The 24290-nt window shown below is 44.5% G+C and overlaps 1 protein-coding gene across 1 annotated transcript in view; it reads right to left on the bottom strand.

The window, feature by feature from the left end:
• GTF3C4 (general transcription factor IIIC subunit 4) overlaps window positions 1-24290 on the bottom strand; it is a 383864-nt gene that overhangs the window by 107476 nt on the left and 252098 nt on the right. Inside the window, exon 2 of the mRNA XM_044058649.1 lies at window positions 21034-21164. Coding sequence (XP_043914584.1) covers window positions 21034-21164 — 131 coding nt within the window. The remainder of the gene's footprint in view (window positions 1-21033; window positions 21165-24290) is intronic.

The raw sequence follows: 24290 nt of genomic DNA, 5'->3' as shown, positions 1-24290 counted from the left end.
CAGAAGCAATATTTCACAAACTTCCCCCAAGAGCACAACAGGAACACGCATTTTCTGGAACTGGACTATACAGCTCTGTCCACCTAAATTTATTTTCTTATTACACACGTCAGAGCAAAGTGTCCTAGTTTAAGACCTCTGATACATTCACACTCAAACTAAATTTAAATCTCACACATACAAGCACTTCTGGGAAAGCCCGACAGACTTCCAGCTGCATCTCTTTCACAAAATAATACAGTAACGTTGCCACCAATCAGAAGGTCTTCATGCCCTTCTAAAGGGGTGTCTAATTATGAAAATTAATTATCAAAATAAATGATAGCTATGACCAGAACAGCCAGGCCTTCAAGGTGACCTGGGGAGTGTCAAACATGTAGAAGCACTCTCTAATCTCTAAAGTAAAACACTGGTTTCTAGCCACAGTGTAAATTGATGAAAAATAATAATAAATAAAATGATTACAAGATTGTAAAATCAATAACTCACAATAAACACCAGAATTCAATCACCAGAAATATATAATCAAACTGCAGGATAGGAGTCCATTATTCTAGAAAAAAACTCAATCTTAATAGCTAAGCTTTCCTGATCTAACTAAAGAATACTGTCCCTGACCTACCCTAAGATAAAATAGCAACGCCAAGGCAAGCTCACAGTTTTTTTAAGTGAATTAGCTTTTCTTGGTGTCCACTGACTGCCCACTACTTGACAAACCGCTGTGTCAACTGTCTAAATCTCTTAGCAAACAGGAATACTACAATGACATCACTCACTCTTCAGCTGATTCTCCACAGTTTGTACCTTGGAATGTCCCACTCAAACGTGCAGTTAGAAATGTATCAAAGCAGTGACAGACTCTTTATACATTCTGTTTAAACATGAAAATAATCAACATTTTAAAACTTATTTACATTTTCACAACTGGGCATGCTGGCATACAATACAAGTTAATTTGAGAACATACACAAATCTCCTACCACACATGCTAACACAGATGACAGTGTTTTCAGTTCTTCACAGAGATGATACCCGTATCAATTTGCATCTTAAAGGCCCTCGTCAACCTATCTAATGGACATGTGATGAGTTCCTGACAGACCCTGAAGACCTTACAGAAAAGGAAGATGGAAGCCAGGAAGGGAGGGATTTGGAGAACTCCTGCTCAGAAGAATGGCTGCTGGATATCCTTCTGGGAAGGCTATCGAGAATACTAACTGGCTTAGTATGGGAGGGTCTTGGCAATGGAGATGCAGCTGGCTCCAAAGATGTTGAAACCAAGACCTGCTGGGGTCCTGAGTGAAGGATTTTAGTGTCAGGACAATGGCAATACACCATTCAGGATCAACGTTTTTTCCCTGTAGAGAATGAGGGCCGAAGCCTTTGTATATGTCACATTAGGCTGAAAGGTGTTCCAGACCCTGGCATAAAACACAACTCCAAGGTCTCCGCGGTTGGAATTTTATTTCCACATTGAGTGCAATTCATGAAGCCTTTACCCATGCTTACTTAAGACAGTTAAACAGTAGAAAAATAACAAAAATCTCGACAACAATACAATCTGAAAACCAAAAACAATAAGAATGACACTACAAAAAACTTGCTAGCTATCCTTAAAGGTAGAGAGAGAGAGAGAGAGACAGGAAAACAGATGAGTGATGTGACACATGTGAGAGATGCAACTATATAGCCAAACTGGAGGCTGAACTCTCTCAACTCAGGACTGGCAAGACCAGACAGGAGGAGAAGGTAACCACACATACACCAAACCCAGTCCCACATAGACCTACCACAACTGCAAACCAAACACATAATAACACAAAGACATACTTGGAGGCTCTAACAAAAAACTTACCAAAACAACACAGGCTCCCAAAGCATACACCCAAAAATCCACCACCTCAAAACATAACACATGCAACACATACTTCAATAAATCAGTGGGTCAAACAATCACAGCCCTTAAGGCAAAACACTATGCCGGATACACTAGTAATAGGTGACTCTATAGTCAGACACACTGACGTTCCGCTTACCAGGCTGAACAAGGAGAGGGTAACGGTGAGCAGCCTATCGGGAGCTAGGATCCACCACATAACACACGCACTCAGGTCACTCCAAAGCAAGTACAAATATGACTCTGTCATTGTCCATGTCGGCGTGAATGACCTGAGACGTACCTCCCTGGACTACATGAAAAGAGACAGAGGAGCTCTCTGATTATGTAGCCCAGGCTGGTATGACCCTGACCCTGAGCAGCATCTTGCCCTCACCAAGAATGATGCCACAATACAAAGACAAGATGATCAGCTTTAATAATTGGCTCAATTACTGGTGTCATTCTAGGGGGATCCAATGTCTGTCTGCTTGGGATGACATGCTGGACAAGCCACGCTGCTTCGCAAGGGACGGCTTGCATCGGTCACCACTGGGCTTCCGAATATTGGCTAAGGCTCTTGCCACCCCCACAGTGCCTTTTTTAGGCAAGGCTCAAAAGACAAACCCACCTCCTTAGAAAACAAAAATGGAAAAAAATTAAGGGTAATGCTGCTCAATGCCAGAAGTCTAAATCTCAAGATGCAGGCTCTCGAAGCACTCCTCAGTATGGAGAACATTGATGTCTGTGCAGTCACTGAAACCTGGTTCAAGGCTCCTGAGAGCACCCTAGCTCTACCAGGCTATACCTCGTATCATGCTTTTCGGCTCCAAAACTCGGGCCAAACCAAAAAGGGAGGGGGAGTGTCCATATTCATCAAGGACACCCACACCTCCAGGTTAGTGGCAACACATGAAGCATCAGAGACCATCCAGGTGCAACTAACCATAGGCAAACTGCTATACAACTGGTAGCATGTTAAAGACCACCCTCCCAATCTCAGGAACCCCATTCAGCCTTCCTGAAGACATTGGAGGATATGAATGTCGCACCAAACACCATCATACTGGGAGACTTCAACTACCCTAACATAGACTAGGTGCATTATTCTAGCCCTAACACCCTAGCCCAAAGGTTCCTGGAATTCATAAATTCAAATGCAATGGAACAGCTAGTCACCTCTCCCACAAGGGGAGATAATATACTAGACCTGATCATCACAAACATGGGGACAAAGTGCTCCACACCGGATGTATACCCCTCACTAGTGAGATCTGATCACAAACTAATCACCCTGGATATACATAACGTACCTCCACCCCCAACACAAAAGACTACAGTGAAAAACTTCTCAAAAGCCGACTTTACACTTCTTAAGACTGAGATGGTATCCTTTAAGCCCACTGGGCCAGTGGAAACCACATCCCACAATGCTGAATCCTTCACAGATGCTTTCTACGGACATCTCCAAGAATGCATGGATCATGCAATCCCAAATAAAACCAAGACCCTCTCCACCAAGGGCAGGCATCCTGTCTGGTGGACCCCAGCCATCAACAAATTGTATAACAACAGAAGGAAGCTACTGCAAGTCAGAGCAAAATCCCATAAAGAGAAGGCATCTCTGATCAGCACTAGTAGAAAGCTACATTCTCTCATAAAAACATCCAAGGCCAACTTTGAGAGAAAAATCGCTATGGACACTAAAGATAACCACAAGGTCTTCTTCTGCTACGTTAGAAACCTGGGCGGAAACCCTCAGATATGCTCAGTTAGTTCACAATGACAAAAAATACACTGAACCCACAGATATTGCCAACATTCTGGCAGACAGGTTCAGTGCAAATTTCTCCCCTCCCTCACCCCCAAAAGAAGAAATACTTATCCCAGCTGAATGTAACCTCCCTGTCATCTCAGATGTCCAGATGAGAACCGCCCTCAGCAAAGCTAAAAACACAGCATCAATGGGACCTGACGGTATCCCGGGTTGAGTGCTACGTCAACTCCAAGAGGAGCTAAACCTGCACATAAAAATATTATTTAACCTTAGCCTTACTACAGGATATGTACCTGAACACTGGCGTACAGCAACAGTGGTCCCACTCCACAAAAGAGGCACCTCTACAGACCCTGGTAACTACCGACCCATAAGCTTAACCAGCCTGGTCTGCAAAGCTATGGAAAGAATCATTATGGAACTCATAAACAGAGACATTGGGGACCTACAGACACTTGATCCCACCCAGTTCGACTTTGTAAAGGGCAGATCCTGCCTTTTGAACCTGGTTGACTTTTTCGAAACAGTCACTAGAGCCACTGACGAGGGCAAAGCAGTCCATACAGCCTACCTGGACTTGGCTAAAGCTTTCGACACAATACCCCACTCAGGCATCATAGATCAGCTCAACAGCTTAAATGTAAATCCATATGTCACAAGATGGGTTGCAAACTGGCTAAAGGATAGAACCCATAAAGTCAAAATCGCTGGAGCCATGTCAGACTCAAAGCCAGTCACAAGTGGTGTCCCACAGGGCTCTGTCCTGGGACCCCTCTTGTTCAGCATTTATTTCTCAGATGTGAAAGCAAACATGGGAGGGTTGTGGCTGACAAAGTTCGCAGATGACTGCAAACTACGCGCCATAGTCGATACACCAGCTGACACACACATCCTACAGAAAGGCCTCACTGAAACGGACAACTGGTGCCAGAGTCATGGCCTTAAACTAAATGCCAAAAAATGTATAGTCATCCCCTTTGGGAAAAACAAAGTACCCACAAATTAACACATAGACAGTAACCCACTGAGTACGGAAAAATTAATCAGAGACCTGGGGACCCAAGTCGATAGTGACCTCTCATTTGACACCCACGTTGCCAAAGTGGTTAGAAAGACTTTCTACCTTGCCCACCTTATCATGAAGGGATTCACATCCAGATCAAAGGGGTCATTGTACCCCTATACTCCTCCCTTATCAGGCCCATGATTGAGTACAATGCCCCATTTGGTATGTACCTCACCTGGCACTTGCAACAGCTGGAGAGACCCCAAAAGTACCTCACCAAGAGAATCAAGGGTCTCCAAAATATGTCATATGCTGCCAGACTAAAGAAACTCCAGCTCTATTCAGTAGCATACCGCCTACTCAGAGGTGATCTGTGCCTGACGTATAAGGCCATGTCCAATCAGGAATTGATGGACATGCTCCACCTCAAAAAATCCAAATCCATCAGAACCACGAGAGCTAAAGATTTAAACCTCAGCACAAATATGAATAGGACATGCTGGAGGGACAGATTCATAACTCAGAGGCTTCCCATAATCTGGAACAGAATCCCAGTTCATGTTAGGCAGAGCCCCTCACTGACTCTCTTCAAGAGAAATCTTGACGAGTGGATGGGAGATCGTAGGTTTACCCCGGGGGTCATTTCTGTGTCACTACTAGACAGAGGCACAGTAAACTAATTCTATTATGTAAGGGGGTCTTCACTGTGTCACTACTAGACAGAGGCACAGTATTCTAAATCTATTCTGTACACTTTTGTACCATTACATGGGGTGGCGAAAGCCACATCACTATGGCTAGGCTTATAAATGCCCCAGGGCAGATATAGCCTAGTACTAAACTATGAAACTATAATGTACTTGGACATGAAAGAAAAAAGGGAGCTAAAACTTATTTCTTTTTAACCTAAATATTACAGAAAGAAGAAAGGAGGGCAGATATGCTGAAAACTGTATGAAAAATGATGAAAAAAAGCAGAATTATCTACACTTATCTGAGAATGCTGAAAATTCAAATTACTGTGCTAAACGAGATGTGAGGATTCAAAGGAAACGAGTATATTATGGGAGCAGGGAAGGAGATGGAGCACTTGGAGGGAAGTCTGTTTAATTAACCAGATACATTGAGCTGCAAATATCCCACCAGTTAAAGTGGATGGCAGGATAATGTACCACTCTCTCTTACCCAGCCAACACAGAACTTTAGATACCTTATCAGGAAGTAAAGTTAAAAGTTGTCGTAGTCTTTGGGACACATACTGCTGAACTAAAGAAATAAATCCAAAATTCTTCTCTAGGGTGCTCATTCATGCTCTCACTCCATTCAGCTATAGGCTTACAGAGAGCATCTTCATGCAGCAGTCAGAATGCTTTCAAACTGCAAAAACAGCATCCTTAATGACTTGACTTCACGAGTGACTGAAGTAACGGGCCACTGCATGAAGGACTTTATCAGTCCATGAGTTGCAAAAAGAAGGCATCACTGGGAGGTCAAGAGACAGGTGAGGGGAGAGGAGGATGTGAAGACTTCCTGCCCATCAGTCACTAAAATGTTAAGCCCTCTTGATCCTTTGAGCATTATTCCCAGGACACAGACACAAACCCCCTGAGCTAGGATTCTAGGATAGGCATACTAGCCCTCACCTCATGCATGGATGTGAATGAGCACCAAGTGAATGTCAGTGATCAATTCACCAGATTGTACCACCCAGTGAAGCACTTGCTGTTAGCAGCACTCTGGCAGCAGAGGCCTACATGTGGTCTATTACCTCCATAAGGCTGCATTCCCAGAAGATATACTCCAGTTCCCGCAAGGACAAGTCCCACTGGATGCACAGTTAGCAGGTATCCAAACTCTGGGTCACAGAGCTTTCCCATGCGTCATACTGGTATGGGAAGACCTAGTGGGCCCACAATCACAGACAGCGAGTCCACTTGGGCTTGGGAAAAAAGCCTGGGGAGAACAGGCTTCAGCCGAACTAGGGACACTAATTCAGCACTGAAAAACATGAGGAAACTCCAAGAGTGCAAGCTGGGTGTAGGCATGTGCATGCTGTTTGAACACAGGGGAAGAACTGCACATACTCAAGTATGCAACTCTCAAAGTGGGTGACTGCCATGCTCTTCTTGCAGTCCTCCTATTAACTGTAGATGGTAAGCAAGAGCTCAACCTCTAATTATTCAAGGGCAGCTGGCAGCATGACGACCAGGAAGCTGGCTTAAGGACAGATGTATCTGTATTCTGGCATAGTCTTTGAATCACGTGAAGGATCACAGTGTGGATCCAATGACTGGGTACCCTCAAGTACTCAAGGCAATGACACAGGTCTCCAACTTCTCCCCTTCTCTTCTACTGGCCCTTACAGCAGTGCTTGATAATGTGACCCTTCTTACGTATTTACAGACAATGCCATTTAGGGTCTTGGAATGTGCTTAGACAGCCACAAGTACACTCTGAATATTTCTGCGTCTTAGACTACAGATTTAGGATAATTGACCACACCAAGTGTTATAATAGAGATATAATCTTCAGAAGTGGCAAGAAGAACAGTTTGAGATGGGGTGCGTCAATCACCCTAGCACAAAGTAGTGCAGTGTAGGTGACGCCAGAAGGTGTGCATTGCCCCTGGCAAAGGACTGAAGGAGAAATACTGCTAAGATGGGTACTGAAAAAAGAGGAAATATTAGCAATAACACCTACAAAGAGCCATGAGTAGAATCTCAAGATAAAAAATCCTCCTTTGAAGTTTTTCTCCAGAAGGGGGAGCTTGACATCTTCCTTTTAGAACAGGAGTCAAGGCCAACAAGACTGGAAAGCCAGCTGAGATCTTAGAAAAGGAATTGATAGTACATTCTGTGAATTACAACAAAAATCCAAACCTTGCAAAGATGGAATACTTACCCATCTCCTGGTGCAGTTCTTCCTCAAAAGTACAGTGAAGCTGGGGGGAAAAAAAAAAAAAAAAGAATCTTCCACTCTCTGACCAATTACAAGATGCAATCATGCACAATCCGTATTCTTAACTACGCTATGAAAAAAATAAATAACGCTGTTTAACAGGTAGGCTCAGTGGACAATTGCCCGTTTTCAGGGGTGACCCAGGAGCAGTGTCTGGTAAAGTGACTTGTACCGAGCCACACACAAGACACAAATGGAGGCTTGTGTGAATCAAATACAGGATTGCTGCAGGGTCCAGACTTAAAAACACGGTCTTAAACCTCAGTGCCAAACTGCAAAACAAAGACTATGGTCAACTGTTGGGCAACTTGGCAGGACACCTGGTGGCAATAACAAATATGTGGTCACCTTCTTTGGAAAATGTTAACTCAGAACAGGAGCATAATGCCCTTCCACATCACTGAAGGCCTTGCACTCCTGCTTACTCTCCACCAGCTTCTGTGTATGAAGAACGAAAAAGAATAGCCAGCCTTGGCTGTATCAGAAACTTTTATAGTGTTGAAACATTATGTCATGAATTAACTGCAAGTCAGTTAACAATGAAACCTGATAAATGACACATTCTGAATATTTTACCACAGCAGGGTAAAGTATGTTGCTGGGGGGGGGGCAAGCTCCCTGCATCTCCTAGCATAACAGTGCTTCACCTCAACACCTCTGCTATTTAAGTACAGTAACTCTGAGACAGCTGTGCTTTTGAGGAAGAGTAGTTCTTAAACTTAACACTAACCTCTGAGATAATATTTAATCAAAATAGGACATTTGTGTTCACACTTTGGAATGCCAAACAACCGTTTTACATGCCTTTAACTTTTGACTACCTTCAGCACTCTTAAGTACTTCCCATCAAAGTACCAGGTGTGCTTCAGTTTCTCAACAGCATTCCTGTAATATAAACTTCCTGGGTAAATCCAACAGCACTTCGACAGGCTAAATAAGTTGAAAGTAACATTTGTTAATCCAGTAAAAACAGCGTTTATTTTGATAGTGTTTAATCATTATTTCCAACAGTTCAAAACCATGTCTATCAAATAGTTTTATCAGGTCACCGTGGAAATTCGACCCTTGGACAAGCCCCGTAGGGTATTGCCATTTCCTAAGGCTCTTAGGAATTATCTTGAGCCAGATACATTCGTGGAAATAAGCTATTTCTAGCTGTATTTTCCTTAATTTGACAAGCTTTTGGTCAAACAGATGTAATTCTGTTGATAAGTCAACTCTTACCTCGGCCGGTTGACTTATCAACAATAAACAATATGGGTTCAGAGGATCTGAGGGTCAAAGGAACAAGCAGGGAAAGCAGCGGCAATCAGCTAATGCTGTCTCATGCACCAGGGAGTAAGCCCACAAGAGGCACCTATGGGTAGGGATCAGCAGGTGAGCTTCAGATAGAGGGAAAGTACAGTTTTGTACCTACCATAAATGTAGATGTTCGAGGGCTATTACAGCTGCAGTAATCACATATGGGTTTTCAGCCGTCAGGCGGTCCCTCGGTCGGCCGAATTCCAAAGTCTTGGTCCGGCGTCGGTTGTTGTCGCGTACTCTTCTGACGTCAGGAAGGCTAGAGTATATAAGACACAGCCGACGCCATCTTCTTCAGTCTTTCTTGCCCCAGATGTCAGGTGCCCCCAAAAGGAAGGCAATACATAAATAAATCTAATGCACAAAAGTAAGCAAATAAAACATAGCAGGATAACCCAGTCAGCAGGTATGAAGAGGTATTCAGACCCCAAGGTCTTACCAAGTGGGGAAGGAGGGTCGGAAACCTGTACTGCAGCTGTAATAGCCCTCGAACATCTACATTTATGGTAGGTACAAAACTGTACTATGTTCATCGTGCATTACAGCTGCAGTAATCACATATGGGTAGAATCCCAAAGCTATGCATAGGGTGGTAGGTACTATACGGAACTGGGTTGAGCTAGAATGCCCTGCAAAACTGCAGTGGCAAAGCCTGCTCTTGTTCTGGAGTATAAAGGCAGATGGTAGTGTTTTGTGAAGGTATGTACAGAACTCCAAGTGGCTGCCTCCAAGATATCTTTAGTAGGCACTCCTCTGAGGAAGGCTGTAGAGGTGGCTGTGGCCCTAGTGGAGTGAGGTCTGATACCAGTAGGGACAAGCTTTCCATGATAGGAATAACAAAAGCGTATGCAGTGACCAATCCACTTGGAAATGGTCTGTTTGGTAACAGGTTTCCCTTAACCCCCTACAGCATAGGAAACGAGGAGTTGATCTGATTTTCTGAAGGATTTGGTTCTGTCCAAGTAATAACGTAGCTGCCTATGGATGTCTACAGAGTGTAGCAGCCTTTCCCCTTTGTTTTGAGGGTTAGGGTAAAAGGTAGGAAGGTGTATGGCCTGGTTTAAGGCTACCCTAGATACCACTTTAGGCATAAAGGAAGGGTTGGTACGAAGGGAAACCCTGTCCTGATGGAAGATGAGGAATGGCTGCACCGCCATGAGGGCCTGTAACTCAGATACTCTACGAGCTGAAGTGATGGCCAGGAGAAAAGCTGTTTTCCAGGACAAATATTGTAATTCTGTTGAAGCAGCCGGTTCAAAGGGAGGTAATGTCAATTTTTCCAGTACATAGTTAAGGTCCCAAGCCGGCACTGGCTGTTTCCTTGGAGGTCTTATGTTCTTAGCCCCTCTGAGGAACTGTCGTAGGAGTGGGTGTGAGAATAAAGGAGGATCCATGTTGAATTCTGCAGAGATTGCTGAGGCATGTATTTTGATTGAAGAAAATGAAAGTCCATTGCTCAAAAGTTCAGCTAGATACTGTAAAATCTGAGGTAGGTTCAATTTTCTAGGGTCCTGCCCTCGTTTTTCATTCCAACAGCAAAACCGCTTCCATTTTGCGGAGTAAGCTTTTCTAGTAGATGGTCTTCTGGCCTCCAAAATGACATCCTGCACCTCTTTGGAGAGTAGTGTCTGATGTGATGTTAAGGAATTTTCCATGCAGCGAGACAGAGTTTTCAGCTGACTGTGAAGGGTTTTGAAATTGTTCTGCGTCAGCAGTAGAGGTGTTAGAGGCAGGGGCCACGGAGGAGTGTGTGTTAGGCTCCTCAGGAGTGGATACCAGTGTTGTCTCGGCCAGTCCGGAGCAATCAGTATCATCCTCGGCTTGTCTGTTCTTACTTTCAAAAGTACCTTGGGCAGCAGAGGTAGTGGTGGGAATGCATAAACTGACCAAGTTGTCCATGTGAAGGAAAGAGCGTCCACTTTCCAGGCCTTTGGGTGGAAGGTCCTTGAGCAAAACCTTTTTAATTGATGGTTTCTGTGGGAGGCAAAAAGATCTATATCTGGCCTTCCCCACGCTTGAACAATCTCTGTAAACACCTGTGGATGTAGCTTCCATTCGTGAGGATCTGTCATATGTCTGCTCAGAGTGTCTGCCAGTGTGTTTTCCATTCCTGGCAGGTACTGTGCCTGAAGTTCTATTTGTCTTTCCAGAGCCAGGTTCCAAAGAGTCATGGCTAGTCTGCACAAGGGGTATGAATGAGTTCCTCCTTGTTTGTTTATGTACCACATAACTGTGGTGTTGTCTGTTCTTATGAGCAGTTGTCCTGGATGCAGGAATTCTCTGAACGCAGAGATTGCATGTATTACTGCCAGCATTTCTTTTTGATTGATGTGAAGGTGCTTTTCTTTTTGGGGCCATCTGCCCTGAATGCACCTGTCCTTCATGTGCGCTCCCCAGGCGTAATCTGAAGCGTCTGTGGTTATGACTTGTGTAGCTTGAGGCTTGCAGAATGGGAGGCCTGTGTTTACTTTTGTAGTCTGGGAAAGGGCCGAAGAACCAGCGGTCTCGGGTACAGAAGACCCCGCCGAGGGAGTGTCGTCGGTAGTCAGGGACTGCAAAGGCGTCTCACTGAGAACCGGGCCACGTGGAACCTGCTTCGGCGTGTTCGTAATTCAGGAGCTGGCCGACCGGCACTTGCGAACTGCTTCTGCTTCGGGCACCGCGCGGCAAAAAGACTGAAGAAGATGGCGTCGGCTGTGTCTTATATACTCTAGCCTTCCTGACGTCAGAAGAGTACACGGCAACAACCGACGCCGGACCAAGATTTTGGAATTCGGCCGACCGAGGGACCGCCTGACGGCTGAAAACCCATATGTGATTACTGCAGCTGTAATGCACGATGAACATCAGAGAAATCCAAACAAAATTTGTGTGTGTATGTGAATACAGCAGTGTGCATTGTGCATAAAAAATATGCATTGTACCCTGCAGTCCAAACTCACAAAGGAGAAGAATTCACCAAGGACATATGGAAGAAATCAAAGCTAAATAAGCATGAATCTTACACTCAACATCTAAATAAAGATAAGGTTCTAATAAAAAAAAGCCTTGTGGGTGGAAAGAGCAGACACCCAAGGGGTGATGGGGGGGTACTAATATCAGGTATGACAGTAGTACAACTAGATCAACAGGGTGTTGGAAGGTTAGATGGGCAAGCTGTTAAAGGTCAAATAAAACCTCTCAACAGAGAATGTCACACTCCTAAAAAGAAAAAGAAAAAAGGGGAAGGCAGAAACTTTACTTACAATGGCATAATTAAGGTCTGTGTTCCATGCCAATGCACAGTACTTTGGCAGGGATGTGTGCAGAAACCTGAAAGAAAAAGAGCTAGCACTGAAACCAGATGCATGATCAGTGATGCTTTATAAAGCCTGTTATTTGGGATGATTTTTTTCAATCAATGTTGATGGATGCTAACTATGCCTCGTCTACCCAACCACTGAAGGATGCTCCCATCCTCTGTCATCATCTATCATCCTCACAAAAAAAGGTTCATGAAGTTAATCAGTGGTGGCTGAATGACTAGGTTTGCAGGGCCCCGAGATAGGCTTATAGGATGTCTAACTCTGGTTGAAAATGCCACCTGAATAAAGGAAGCTTAAGAAAAAATGAATGGGAAACAGAATCAAACCCTAGTCTTATGATGGAATAAATATACCTACAGCTTTCAACCACCAGTTACAAGATCATCTCAGGTGACTTATCTGAGGCAGTGTTGCCTACAACTCCACCCATGCATAGTGTCAGAGTGGGGAGAAGGGAGTGAGCAGCAGCCTTTCCACTACAGCTGTTGTAAGACGGCCAACCATACGGATGTAGACCCAGATTTTTGAAAGTGTTTTTTTTTAATCAAAATCTCCTCCATGACAATTATGCCCATCCATTCTACTATGCAGTTGGGAGAGATGAATGTGGGTGAGGTCATCACCCAGGCAGCCATCAGAGGATTTTTTTCTTTAATACCTAACCCTTCACTTGGTAGAGACTGTCAGCATTTAACAAACCAAATGGCTAGTATACCCTCCACAGTGCACATGTCGACTTCTACATACCAGTGAGGGCTACCATGCAAATGCATTTGTAGTCAAGCTAGCAGCACATCCTTGGCACCTGTGCTGTACACCATTCACCTTTTTTCACCACAAGCTGCTGTTGTATGCAAAGAAAATGGCCACCTCCCTTCTTTTGGGAAAGGTAAGCCGACACTGGATGTTCACTCCCATCACTCCTTACTGACTTCTGTTGTGCCCAGGTGATTAGTTAATTCTAAGACAGTTGAGTCACAGTCAGGACTTTACCATACTGTACCATGGAGCTGATAGATGAGAATTGAAGTGCTGACTCTTCACTGCTACAGAATGGAGGTTAACATGGAGTTGATAGATGAGAACTGAAGCGCTGACTCTTCACTGGTACAGAATGGAGGTTGCCATGGAGCTGATAGATGAGAACTGAAGCACCGACTCTTCACTGGTACAGAATGGAGGTTACAATGGAGCTGATAGATGAGAACTGAAGCACTGACTCTTCACTGGTACAGAATGGAGGTTACCATGGAGCTGACAGATGAGAACTGAAGCGCTGACTCTTCACTGGTACAAAATGGAGGTTACCATGGAGCTGACAGATGAGAACTGAAGCGTTGACTCTTCACTGGTACAGAATGGAGTTTACCATGGAGCTGATAGATGAGAACTGAAGCGCTGACTCTTAACTGGTACAGAATGGAGGTTGGTTGCTAAGAGACAATGGGATTCAGAACAGGATCTATGCAAGGGCTCTGTGTCCCTGTTTGCCTCACGCCCATACCTCTCAAACTCTTACAGCAAAAAATATGGACAAGGCCTAAAATGATGGGGAGACAAATAGGGACAGATTTTAAATATTGCCCTTACAAACTTAGAAAGTTGATATAATAGGTTTTGCATTAGCATAAATTTTCCAAAGGATGTGGAGTCTTAAACTCAAAAGTTTTTGTCATTATTACTGACTTCAGTCCTCAGCTGTTTGCCAGAAAGGGGCAGATTTTAGGAGGAACTTAGCAAAAATACGAGGCAAAAATCTGGAGACACTGCGAAAACCTGTACAGTTGAGAGTTATACTCACACCAACAATCTCTGAATTGATGGACTTCTGTTAGTTAATTTCGACCAGTTTTTTTTTACCTGCTCATCTTGCAATTTTGTCTGAACAAATGGCAAGCAGAGAAGAAGCTCTGACCTTCATATGGTGGTAGCATTAAGCAACATTATTAAACAGTTGGTATCCATGACAGTTAATATCAAGAAAAAGGCTCTGGACAGCACATGTATGGTTCATGAGAGCTGTCCTTTCAGTAGCTGCTAAAAACATTGCCACTTCAGTGTTTAAAGAAATTTAGAGCTAAGTGATATTCATTTGGCATCAAACTTGGGTACTCTCCTACTGCAAGGAGGAGAGCAAGATACTGCAAGCAGCAGTAAAGAACTGAGGAATCTTGTGATAAGCACGTTCCCTATCTCAACCCAGGAGCAGAGGATGCTACAAAGGGCAGTAAAATTACAGCTCCACTGAAGGCGAGTACTGGAGTACTGAGATACATTTTTTTCAACAATGTGCACAGCAGTTGAAAGAAGAGACCCCATCTGAAGATATCTTTAAGTAAAAACGTGTTTACACAGACCACTATAGCACTGATTACAGAGTGCTGATGGTGACACTTACCCATCGTTAGTCTCCAATTCTCATGTAGAATCCTTTTTAAAAGTGCGTTTTCACCCTAACCAAGCACCTCCTCCCACACAGGGCTTGAGCTGAGCCCATTTATTCTCCATCCAGGGGAGGGAGGTACTGAATGATGCAACAGCCAACTGGAGGGAGCCATGATCCAGGAAGGCAGAAAAGTAAATTGTGCCCTGTTCTGCTTCAGTGGCAAGGTGCATCCTCATCCTGTTAGCCTGTGGGTCAAGCTTAACCCCAGACCAGAGCCATCCAAGTGCTAAAGGTCAGACCATGGAAAGTACAATTTTGTACCTACCATAAATGTAGATGTTCGAGGGCTATTACAGCTGCAGTAATTACATATGGGTTTTCAGCCGGCAGGCGGTCCCTCGGTCGGCCGAATTCCAAAGTCTTGGTCCGGCGTCGGTTGTTGTCGCGTACTCTTCTGACGTCAGGAAGGCCAGAGTATAAAAGACACAGCCGACGCCATCTTCTTCAGTCTTTCTTGCCAGATGTCAGGTGCCCCCAAAAGGAAGGCAATACATAAATTAGTGTAATACACAAAAGTAAGCAAATAAAACATAGCAGGATAACCCAGTCAGCAGGTATGAATAGTTATTCAAACCCCAAGGTCTTACCAAGTGGGGAAGGAGGGTGGGAAACCTGTACTGCAGCTGTAATAGCCCTCGAACATCTACATTTATGGTAGGTACAAAACTGTACTATGTTCATCGTGCATTACAGCTGCAGTAATTACATATGGGTAGAATCCCAAAGCTATGTATAGGGTGGTAGGTACTATACGGAACTGGGTTGAGCTAGAATGCCCTGCAAAACTGCAGTAGCAAAGCCTGCTCTTGTTCTGGAGTATAAAGGCAGATGGTAGTGCTTTGTGAAGGTATGTACAGAACTCCAAGTGGCTGCCTCCAAGATATCTTTAGTAGGCACTCCTCTGAGGAAGGCTGTAGAGGTGGCTGTGGCCCTAGTGGAGTGTGATCTGATACCAGTAGGTACGAGCTTTCCATGATAGGAGTAACAGAAGCGAATGCAGTGACCAATCCACTTGGAAATGGTCTGTTTAGTTACAGGTTTCCCTTGACCCCCCACAGCATAGGAAACTAGGAGTTGATCTGATTTTCTGAAGGGTTTGGTTCTGTCCAAGTAGTAACGTAGCTGCCTATGGATGTCTAAAGAATGAAGCAGCCTCTCCCCCTTGTTTTGAGGATTAGGGTAGAAGGTAGGAAGCTTTATGGCCTGGTTTAGGGTACCCTAGATACCACTTTAGGCATAAAAGAAGGGTTAGTACGCAGGGAAACCCTGTCCTGATGGAATATGAGGAATGGCTGCACCGCCATGAGGGCCTGTAACTCAGATACCCTAGGAGCTGAAGTGATGGCCAGGAGAAAAGCTGTTTTCCAGGACAAATATTGTAATTCTGCTGAAGCAGCTGGTTCAAAGGGAGGCAATGTCAATTTTTCCAGTACATAGTTAAGGTCCCAAGCTGGCACTGGTTGTTTCCTTGGAGGCCTTATGTTCTTAGCCCCTCTGAGGAACTGTCGCAGGAGTGGGTGTGAGAATAAAGGAGGATCCATATTGAATTCTGCAGAGATTGCTGAGGCATGTATCTTGATTGAGGAAAATGAAAGTCCCTTGCTCAAAAGTTCAGCTAGGTACTGTAAAATCTGAGGCAGGTTTAATTTTCTAGGATCCTGCCCTCGTTCTTCATTCCAACAGCAAAACCGCTTCCATTTTGCGGAGTAAGCTTTTCTTGTTGATGGTCTTCTGGCCTCCAAAATGACATCCTGCACTTCTTTGGAGAGTAGTGTCTGATGTGAAGTTAAGGAATTTTCCATGCAGCTAGGCTGAGAGTTTTCAGCTGACTGTGTAGGGTTTTGAAATTGTTCTGCGTCAGCAGTAGAGGTGTTAGAGGCAGGGGCCACGGAGGAGTGTGTGTTAGGCTCCTCAATAGTGGATACCAATGTTGTCTCGGCCAGTCTGGAGCAATCAGTATCATCCTCGGCTTGTCTGTTCTTACTTTCAAAAGCACCTTGGGCAGCAGAGGTAGTGGTGGGAATGCATAAACTGACCAAGTTGTCCATGTGAATGAAAGGGCGTCCACTTTCCAAGCCTTTGGGTGGAAGGTCCTTGAGCAAAACTTTTTTAATTGATGATTTTTGTGGGAGGCAAAAAGGTCTATGTCTGGCCTTCCCCATGCTTGAACAATCTCCATGAATACTTGTGGATGTAGCTTCCATTCGTGAGGGTCTGTCATATGCCTGCTCAGAGTGTCTGCCAGTGTGTTTTCCATTCCTGGCAGGTACTGAGCCTGAAGTTCCATTTGTCTTTCCAGAGCTAGATTCCAAAGAGTCATGGTTAGTCTGCACAAGGGGTATGAATGAGTTCCTCCTTGTTTGTTTATGTACCACATTACTGTGGTGTTGTCTGTTCTTATGAGCAGTTGTCCTGGATGCAGGAATTCTCTGAACGCTGAAATTGCATTTATTACTGCCAGCATTTCTTTTTGATTGATGTGAAGGTGCTTTTCTGTTTGGGGCCATCTGCCCTGAATGCACCTGTCCTTCATGTGCGCTCCCCAGGCGTAATCTGAGGCGTCTGTGGTTATGACTTGTGTAGCTTGAGGCTTGCAGAATGGGAGGCCTTTGTTTACTTGGCATGCTTGGGCCCACCATATGAATTCCTTTTGAAGACAGGGAATTATTGGAATCTCCACTTCTAAACTGTGACTGTGTTGAGACCATAGATTTTTTAGGTACCATTGAAGTTTCCTCATGTGCAGCTTTGCACATGGGATTAGAAGAATGCAAGATGCCATGAATCCCAGAGCCTGCAGGATTTTCCTTGCAGTAAGCCTGGTACTTTTTGCAAGCATTTTGAAGTAATGAGATAGTTGCCCTTGTTTTTCTTTTGTAAGGTAAGCCATCTGGGTGTTTGTGTCCAAGTTGGCACCCAGGAAGGTTATTTTCTGAGAGGGTGTTAGCTTTGATTTCTCCTTGTTGATGGTGTATCCCAGAGAAAGCAGTAAACGTGTCACATATGCCAGATGTTTCAGAAGTACGTGTTTGCTGTCCGCTTGGATCAGGCAGTCGTCCAGATAAGGGTAAATTTGTATCCCTTGAAGTCTGCAGTATGCAATCACTGATGCCAGGCACTTGGTGAATACTCTGGGCGCAGTAGATAAGCCAAAGGGCAATGCAGAGAATTGGTAGTGGTTTGAACCTGCAAGAAATCTGAGGTATCTTCTGCAACTTTGTCTGATTGGGACATGCAGGTATGCCTCCTTGAGGTCCAATGTTACCAGCCAAAACCCCTTGCCCAGCATGGGAAGGAGTTGCTGTAATGTGAGCATCTTGAATTTTGGTACGAGAAGAAATGTGTTGAGAATGGATAAGTCCAGAATGGGTCTCCAATCGCTTCCTTTTCTTGGCACCAGAAAAAGCCTTGAATAAAAACCTTGTGCTTGTTGGTGCGTAGGTACCTTTTGTATAGCCCTCATGTTTAGGAGCTTTGTGATTTGTAGTTGTGCCTCTACCCTTTGATTTTGTGGTAGGTTTGGCATGCCTCTCATTTTTGGAAGAGTGTGAAAATGAAATTTGTAGCCTCTGTTTATTATGTCCAGAATCCATTTGTCTGTTGTGACAATATGCCAATTGTTTGCAAATAGTGCCAGTTTTCCTCCCAAAGGTGCTGCCAGTTGAATTTTGCTTGGCATGGAAATGAGGGAGTCATTGAGTCTGTTTTCTGTACTGCTGTGCACTGTCGTCACCACCTGTTGGTGTTGGTGATTGCCATTGCCTGCCTCTGTAGGACCCTTGGGGTTGTCCTCTGCCCCTTCCGCGTCTGTATCTGCCTCTTTGGGCCTTGTCAGTGGCTGGAAAGGACCAGTTTTTTGTTGGCCAATTCCTGCTGAACCTTGGTGGCTGAACCTGTAAGAAAGCCTTGACAGTTTGCATAGATTTTGCTTTTTCTTCCATTTTACGTAAAATATCCTCAGCATTAGTACCAAAAAGAACATCCTTATGTAACGGTGCATCCAGAATTTTTGCTTTAACCTGGTCTGGAAGATTTTGTTCCCTTAGCCATGCATGTCTGCGAATGACTGCTCCGGTGGCGGCCGATCTGCTGGAGGCCTCTAGGGCATCATAACCACATTTTAAGGAGTGCTTGCCCACTTGTTCAGCACTATGCATCATATCCTGCAACTCTTTTAAATCTGGTTGTTCAGGCTGTGACATTTTGGTTTTTAATTGTGATAACACAAATTGCTGATATTTAATCATATGAAACTGGCAGTTTAAGGCCCTCATGGCAAGGGTGGCCGAGGTGTAAACCTTCTTACCCCACCTTTCTAGAGATCTAGATTCCCTTTCTGCAGGTAGTGGATTCTTGGCCGTGGAAGCCTTAATTCCTTTAGGGCCTTGAGAAATAGTTTCAGGGTCTGCATTATGGCCTTTATAGAGGAACTGATGAGAATTAGGAACTCTGTAATACCTATCCGGCTTAACTGGTGCAGGAGGCAGAGAATCAGGAGTAAGACAGGCCTCCGAGTATGCATCATCCAAAACCTCCAAAACAGGGGGAATAGCCAAAGGTCTATGCTGAGGTAACCAGAGGAATTCCCTAAGCCTTTTCTTGGAGTCTGAAAAGTCTTGGCCTTCCCAATGGAAGTGCTCTCTCAAGGAGTGCAAAGTTTCCCCAAAGGAAAAATCCTCAGGGGGGGATACAGAAGGAATAGACTGCTCTGCATCCGAATCCTCGAAGGGTGAATAAGAGTGTTCTTCAACATCAGAATGTTCTGATAAAATGGATTCTTGGTCAGAAGGAGGAGAATCCTCCTCTACTCTGGGTCTCTTGTCCGGAGGGGCCTGGGAGCCTCTGATTAGAGTGATCAGGTCTTCAGCCATTTTAAGCATGTGCTTCTTAGGCGTAGGCCCAGGTCTTGGGCCTTGTGAGGCAGGCCTAGAAAGTTGCTTGGCTGATTTGGCTTTAGTAAAGGCCTTGATGGAGAAAGAAGATGAAGGCCTAAATACACCATGGGTGGATGTAGATCTATCCACATTGGTGGGTTCGACATGAGCAGGGGCTTCGGTTGTAGTTTGGGAAAGGACCGAAGAACCAGCGGTCTCAGGTACAGACGACCCCGCCGAGGGAGTGTCGTCGGTAGTCAGGGACTGCAAAGGCGTCTCACTGAGAACCGGCCCACGTGGAGCTTGTTTCGGCGTGGTGTCGGTGGAGACCGCAGTTCTCGACTGACGGTCCTTTTCTTTGCGTTTTCTGGGCATAGCGGTAGTCGGAGTATCCGACGACATTTTATAATTAAACGCTTTACCAAAATAGTGCTGGGCGAACTCCGCCCGACGCTTGATAGTGCGTTTATTGAAGGTAGCACAAAAGCGGCAGCCCGAGACGTCGTGGTCTGGGCCTAAACAAGGTATGCAAAGGGAATGGAAATCCTTATGCGGTATTTGCTTCCCACAAGAAATACAATTATTAACTTTTTCTGACATCGGTCTGAGGCAAGAAAAGATTCCCCAACGGGGTACTTAGCTTTAATGAAGACTTCGGTTCTAAATTTTTCGTAATTCAGGAGCTGGCCGACCGGCACTTGCGAACTGCTTCTGCTTCGGGCACCGCGCGGCAAAAAAGACTGAAGAAGATGGCGTCGGCTGTGTCTTTTATACTCTGACCTTCCTGACGTCAGAAGAGTACGCGACAACAACCGACGCCGGACCAAGACTTTGGAATTCGGCCGACCGAGGGACCGCCTGCCGGCTGAAAACCCATATGTAATTACTGCAGCTGTAATGCACGATGAACATCTACCAATTATCTCATCTCATTAGGCTGCATCATTAATTGTGTGATACTAATTTTTTCTAGCACTGTTATGTCCTATACCCTCTCCTGGCAAATGACATGTCACTGCAGAGGCCCAGGACACCTCCCCATGTGCATGTGTGCTTCCCAGCTATGTACAGTTCAGGCTACCATTATTAAGTTGGCAAAGCACACATCCCATTTCAGAAGGCTGTATGTCGTGTTCCTTCTGACAACAAAAAGTGACACTGCAGTTCATGGACAACCTCAACAGCATTGACTGCTCACACTCACCCTGCCTTATCTCTTCCTCCTCTAGGACACAAACTGCTAGACAAACCGAAGTTATATGTGCTCCCATCAGTGTTCCATCCCTCTACACCACACAGTCGACTATTAATGTCACTTCCTTTTAACAGAGATACTTCATTCAGTGATCCACCTAATAAAGTTAAAAAACAAATACTTAAACTCTACCTCTGCAGATACTTCTAACAAAACATTGCTAAGGGTTGCAAATGTCAGGAATACTGCAATAGAGATTTCAGTCAGGACATCACAAAGTTTGCAGTGGATTACCTGAGCCAAATGTGTCCATTGGCACAAACTGCTTGTCTTCGATCTGTGAAAGGCAAAACTTCTTTGCACAAACTACAGTACTCTGGGAAGGTCTGCTTATTCATCTTCTTTAAGACGTGCCCAATCAACACCTGCAAAGAGAGACTGCTTATAATTATTGTTTAGCAATCTTCAATAAAACAAAATGTGAACTTTTAATCTGAAGTCAAAACTAAGGCCTGTAGGATATCAATTACAATAAAATTTTTAATTCCTATCAAGTATTTTGCTGTATATGGACAGGAAAGTAAATCTCTCTCTGTCTCTCTCTGCAGAAATTGACAATAATACATCACAGACCTACAGACATTCAGGATGAGAGACATAAAACAGAATTTCAGTATTTGGGCAAAGATGTTTTACATTATAACTGTAAATACCATGGTACCTCAACAACATGTCACATAACTCTTCAACAGCCACAAAATCACTTCATGCTTGGGTACCCATACCTTGGATCATAAACAAATACCTTATGTGGACAGTACCATTTCCAACACAACCAGCTTCCTTCAAAGCTTAAATGACTCAGAAACATACTTCTCCTGTTATGGCTCCAGTGGCGTAGAGGGATAAAGCCCTGACTATGGTTCAGGTGACCCAGGTCTAATTAGTGGCTTGGGTGACTGACAGATGGGCAGGGAGGGATGGGCTTGTTCATCCTGGGAGGTAATGTGCTCATTGATCACACTCCTTAGGGGACAACAGGGTTCAAAGGGGGAGCCGTCTTTGGACAAGTCGATTAGCATGGGGGCAGGGAAGGGGAAGTGGGTACAGCATATAAAATAACCCCCCAGATGGAAGCACAGATGTACAAGCCCCTAGGATGTCCTTAGAATCCACGACCAACCCCAGCAATACCAGAGTAGTACAGGGGGTAGAAGGATGGCTGGTGGATATGACGCACTGGGGTTTGGGTTGGTTCCAAGGGGAGTGAAAAATAAACTCACTTCTGACCTGACGACAAAATACCAGTAATCCAGAAGAACTGAATACTAGGTATATAGGGATGGGTTCTACTCAAATAATTGGAAACAATTCACACACCACAAGCATCTCAGGTATAACTCCCAACATCAAGATATTACTAGAAAAAAAAACTACAGAGTGGGTCTTCTGGGTCAAGCCTGTATCAATACATCTTTGCTGATGCAACGAGGAGGAATCAGGGAAAAGTACTTCTGATACTTGGAGTTTATGGGGAAGCAAAATAATTACATGTGGAACAACACTGCTTCCTGAACAACAATTATTTTGCTAAGGACCTACAAATCACCTGTTGGACATCAAGAGAAACCTGCTCAACCTGTCTGCCAGACAGCTGTTTTCCCCAGGAATAAGCACTGCAGTGTTTTTGTCTCAAAAGCCGCACTCCCAGACTCTCATGGTTCCTCAGTGAGGAGGTAGGAGAGAGAGTTCCCTCCCAGTTTGATGATGTACCACGCTACTGTTCTGTTGTCCAACTGAAAGTAGACGGGGTTTAGTGGAATCCATTCTAGCCGAGCTTGGACAGAAAGCAATACTTTTCTCAAATGCTTATGTGAAACATTGCTGACTCGACCAACACACTTGTGCCATGTGGTCCTAACAGCACCTTTCTTGTCCTACAGAAGCATCTTCTTTGACTAAATTTTTATGAGATGGGACTAGAAATGGTTTGCCAGTTAAAAAGCAAGGCTGAAACCTCCTTCAAAGGAAACTCGGCTACAGTGTTGGTTGTCTGACTTCCTTTTCATTATTGTTTCGATCCTCAGATTAATCAAACTCATAGCATATATAATTTACAACTATGACGTACGTTCATCATGTACTGTTGTATTAGCCCCTTGAAATCCCCAGAATGACAATAACTTATGTAAAAAAAAAAAAAAGTTACGCATTTACCATAACGTTCCATCTGTATTGTCCATTTTCATTCTTCCTTAACAGCTGGGTTCGGATCCGACTCGGCTGCTTCCTCCAGCTTGTGGAACACAAACTCTCGAGCTCCTCCCTTATCCATAATGCCCTAACATACCTCAGATCTCGTCTACTGCCCCTCAAACCTGCAATTATTAGGAAATGATAAATCAATAGAATCAACACAGATGGAATTTTATGGTTGAGTGACCGGTCGCCCATGTTGGTGACGACCAGGTCCAATATGTTGTCACCTCTAGTGGGAGTGATGACCAGTTGAACCAGGGCATTTGAGTTTATAAATTCTAGGAAATGTTGGGCAAGGGAGTTAGTACTTAAGTAGTTCTACCAGTTAATGTTTGGGTACTTGAAATCACCCAATATTAGGGTGTTTGGTAGGACCTTTATGTTTCCCAGTGTTCCCAGAAATGCGGAATGGGGGTCCTGGGACATGGTGGGTGATCTGTAGCAAGCTACAATTTGAATTGCAGTTTTGCCCATTGTTAGTTGCACGTGGATGATCTCTGAAGCATCGTGCTGTGCCACTAACCTGGAGGTGTGGGTATCCTTGATGAATATGGATATGCCCCCACCTTTTGTATTTCGGTTTGGGTTTTATGGCCGAAATGTATGGTACGAGTTGTAGCCTGGTAGTGCTGGGGTGCTCTCTGGAGCCTTAAACCAGGTTTCTGTTACTGCACATGTATCTATTTTCTCCATACTGAGGAGTGCCTCGAGTGCGTGCATTTTGAGGTACAGACTTCTGGCACTGAGTAGCATTACCCTCAGTTTTTTGTTACTTGTGCTATTTACGGCGATGGGTTTGTCTTTTGAGCCTTGCCTAAAAAAGGCACTATGGGGGTGGCAAGAGCCTTGGCCAGTATTTGAAAGCCTAAGGGTGACAGGTGCAAGCCGTCTCTAGAGAAGCAGCGTGGCTTGTTGAGCATGTCATCCCAGGCGGGCAGACACTGGATCCCCTTTGAATGACACCAGAAACTTAGCCAATTGTTAAAATTGAGAATTTTTTTCTTTATACCGTGGTATCATTCTTGGTGAGGGCAGGATGCTACTCAGGGTCAGGGTCATACCGGCCTGGGCTACGTGATCAGAGAGCTCTTCCATGTCTCTTTTCATGTAGTTCAGAGAGGTGCGGCTCAGGTCATTCACACCAACATGGACAATGACAGAATCATGTTTGTACTTGTTCTGTAGTGACCTGAGTGCTTGTGTTATGTGGCGGATCCTGGCACCCGACAAGCAGCTAACAGTAACATTCTCCTTATTCAGCCTAGTGAGTGGGACGTCAGTGTGCCTGACTA

This window comes from Protopterus annectens, chromosome 16.part0, assembly GCF_019279795.1.
Source record: "Protopterus annectens isolate FY-2018-M chromosome 16.part0, PAN1.0, whole genome shotgun sequence".
In the NCBI taxonomy this organism is placed as follows: Eukaryota; Metazoa; Chordata; order Ceratodontiformes; family Protopteridae; genus Protopterus; species Protopterus annectens.
The sequence above is the reverse complement of the archived record's forward strand: the minus strand, read 5'-3'. Positions and strand labels throughout refer to the sequence as shown.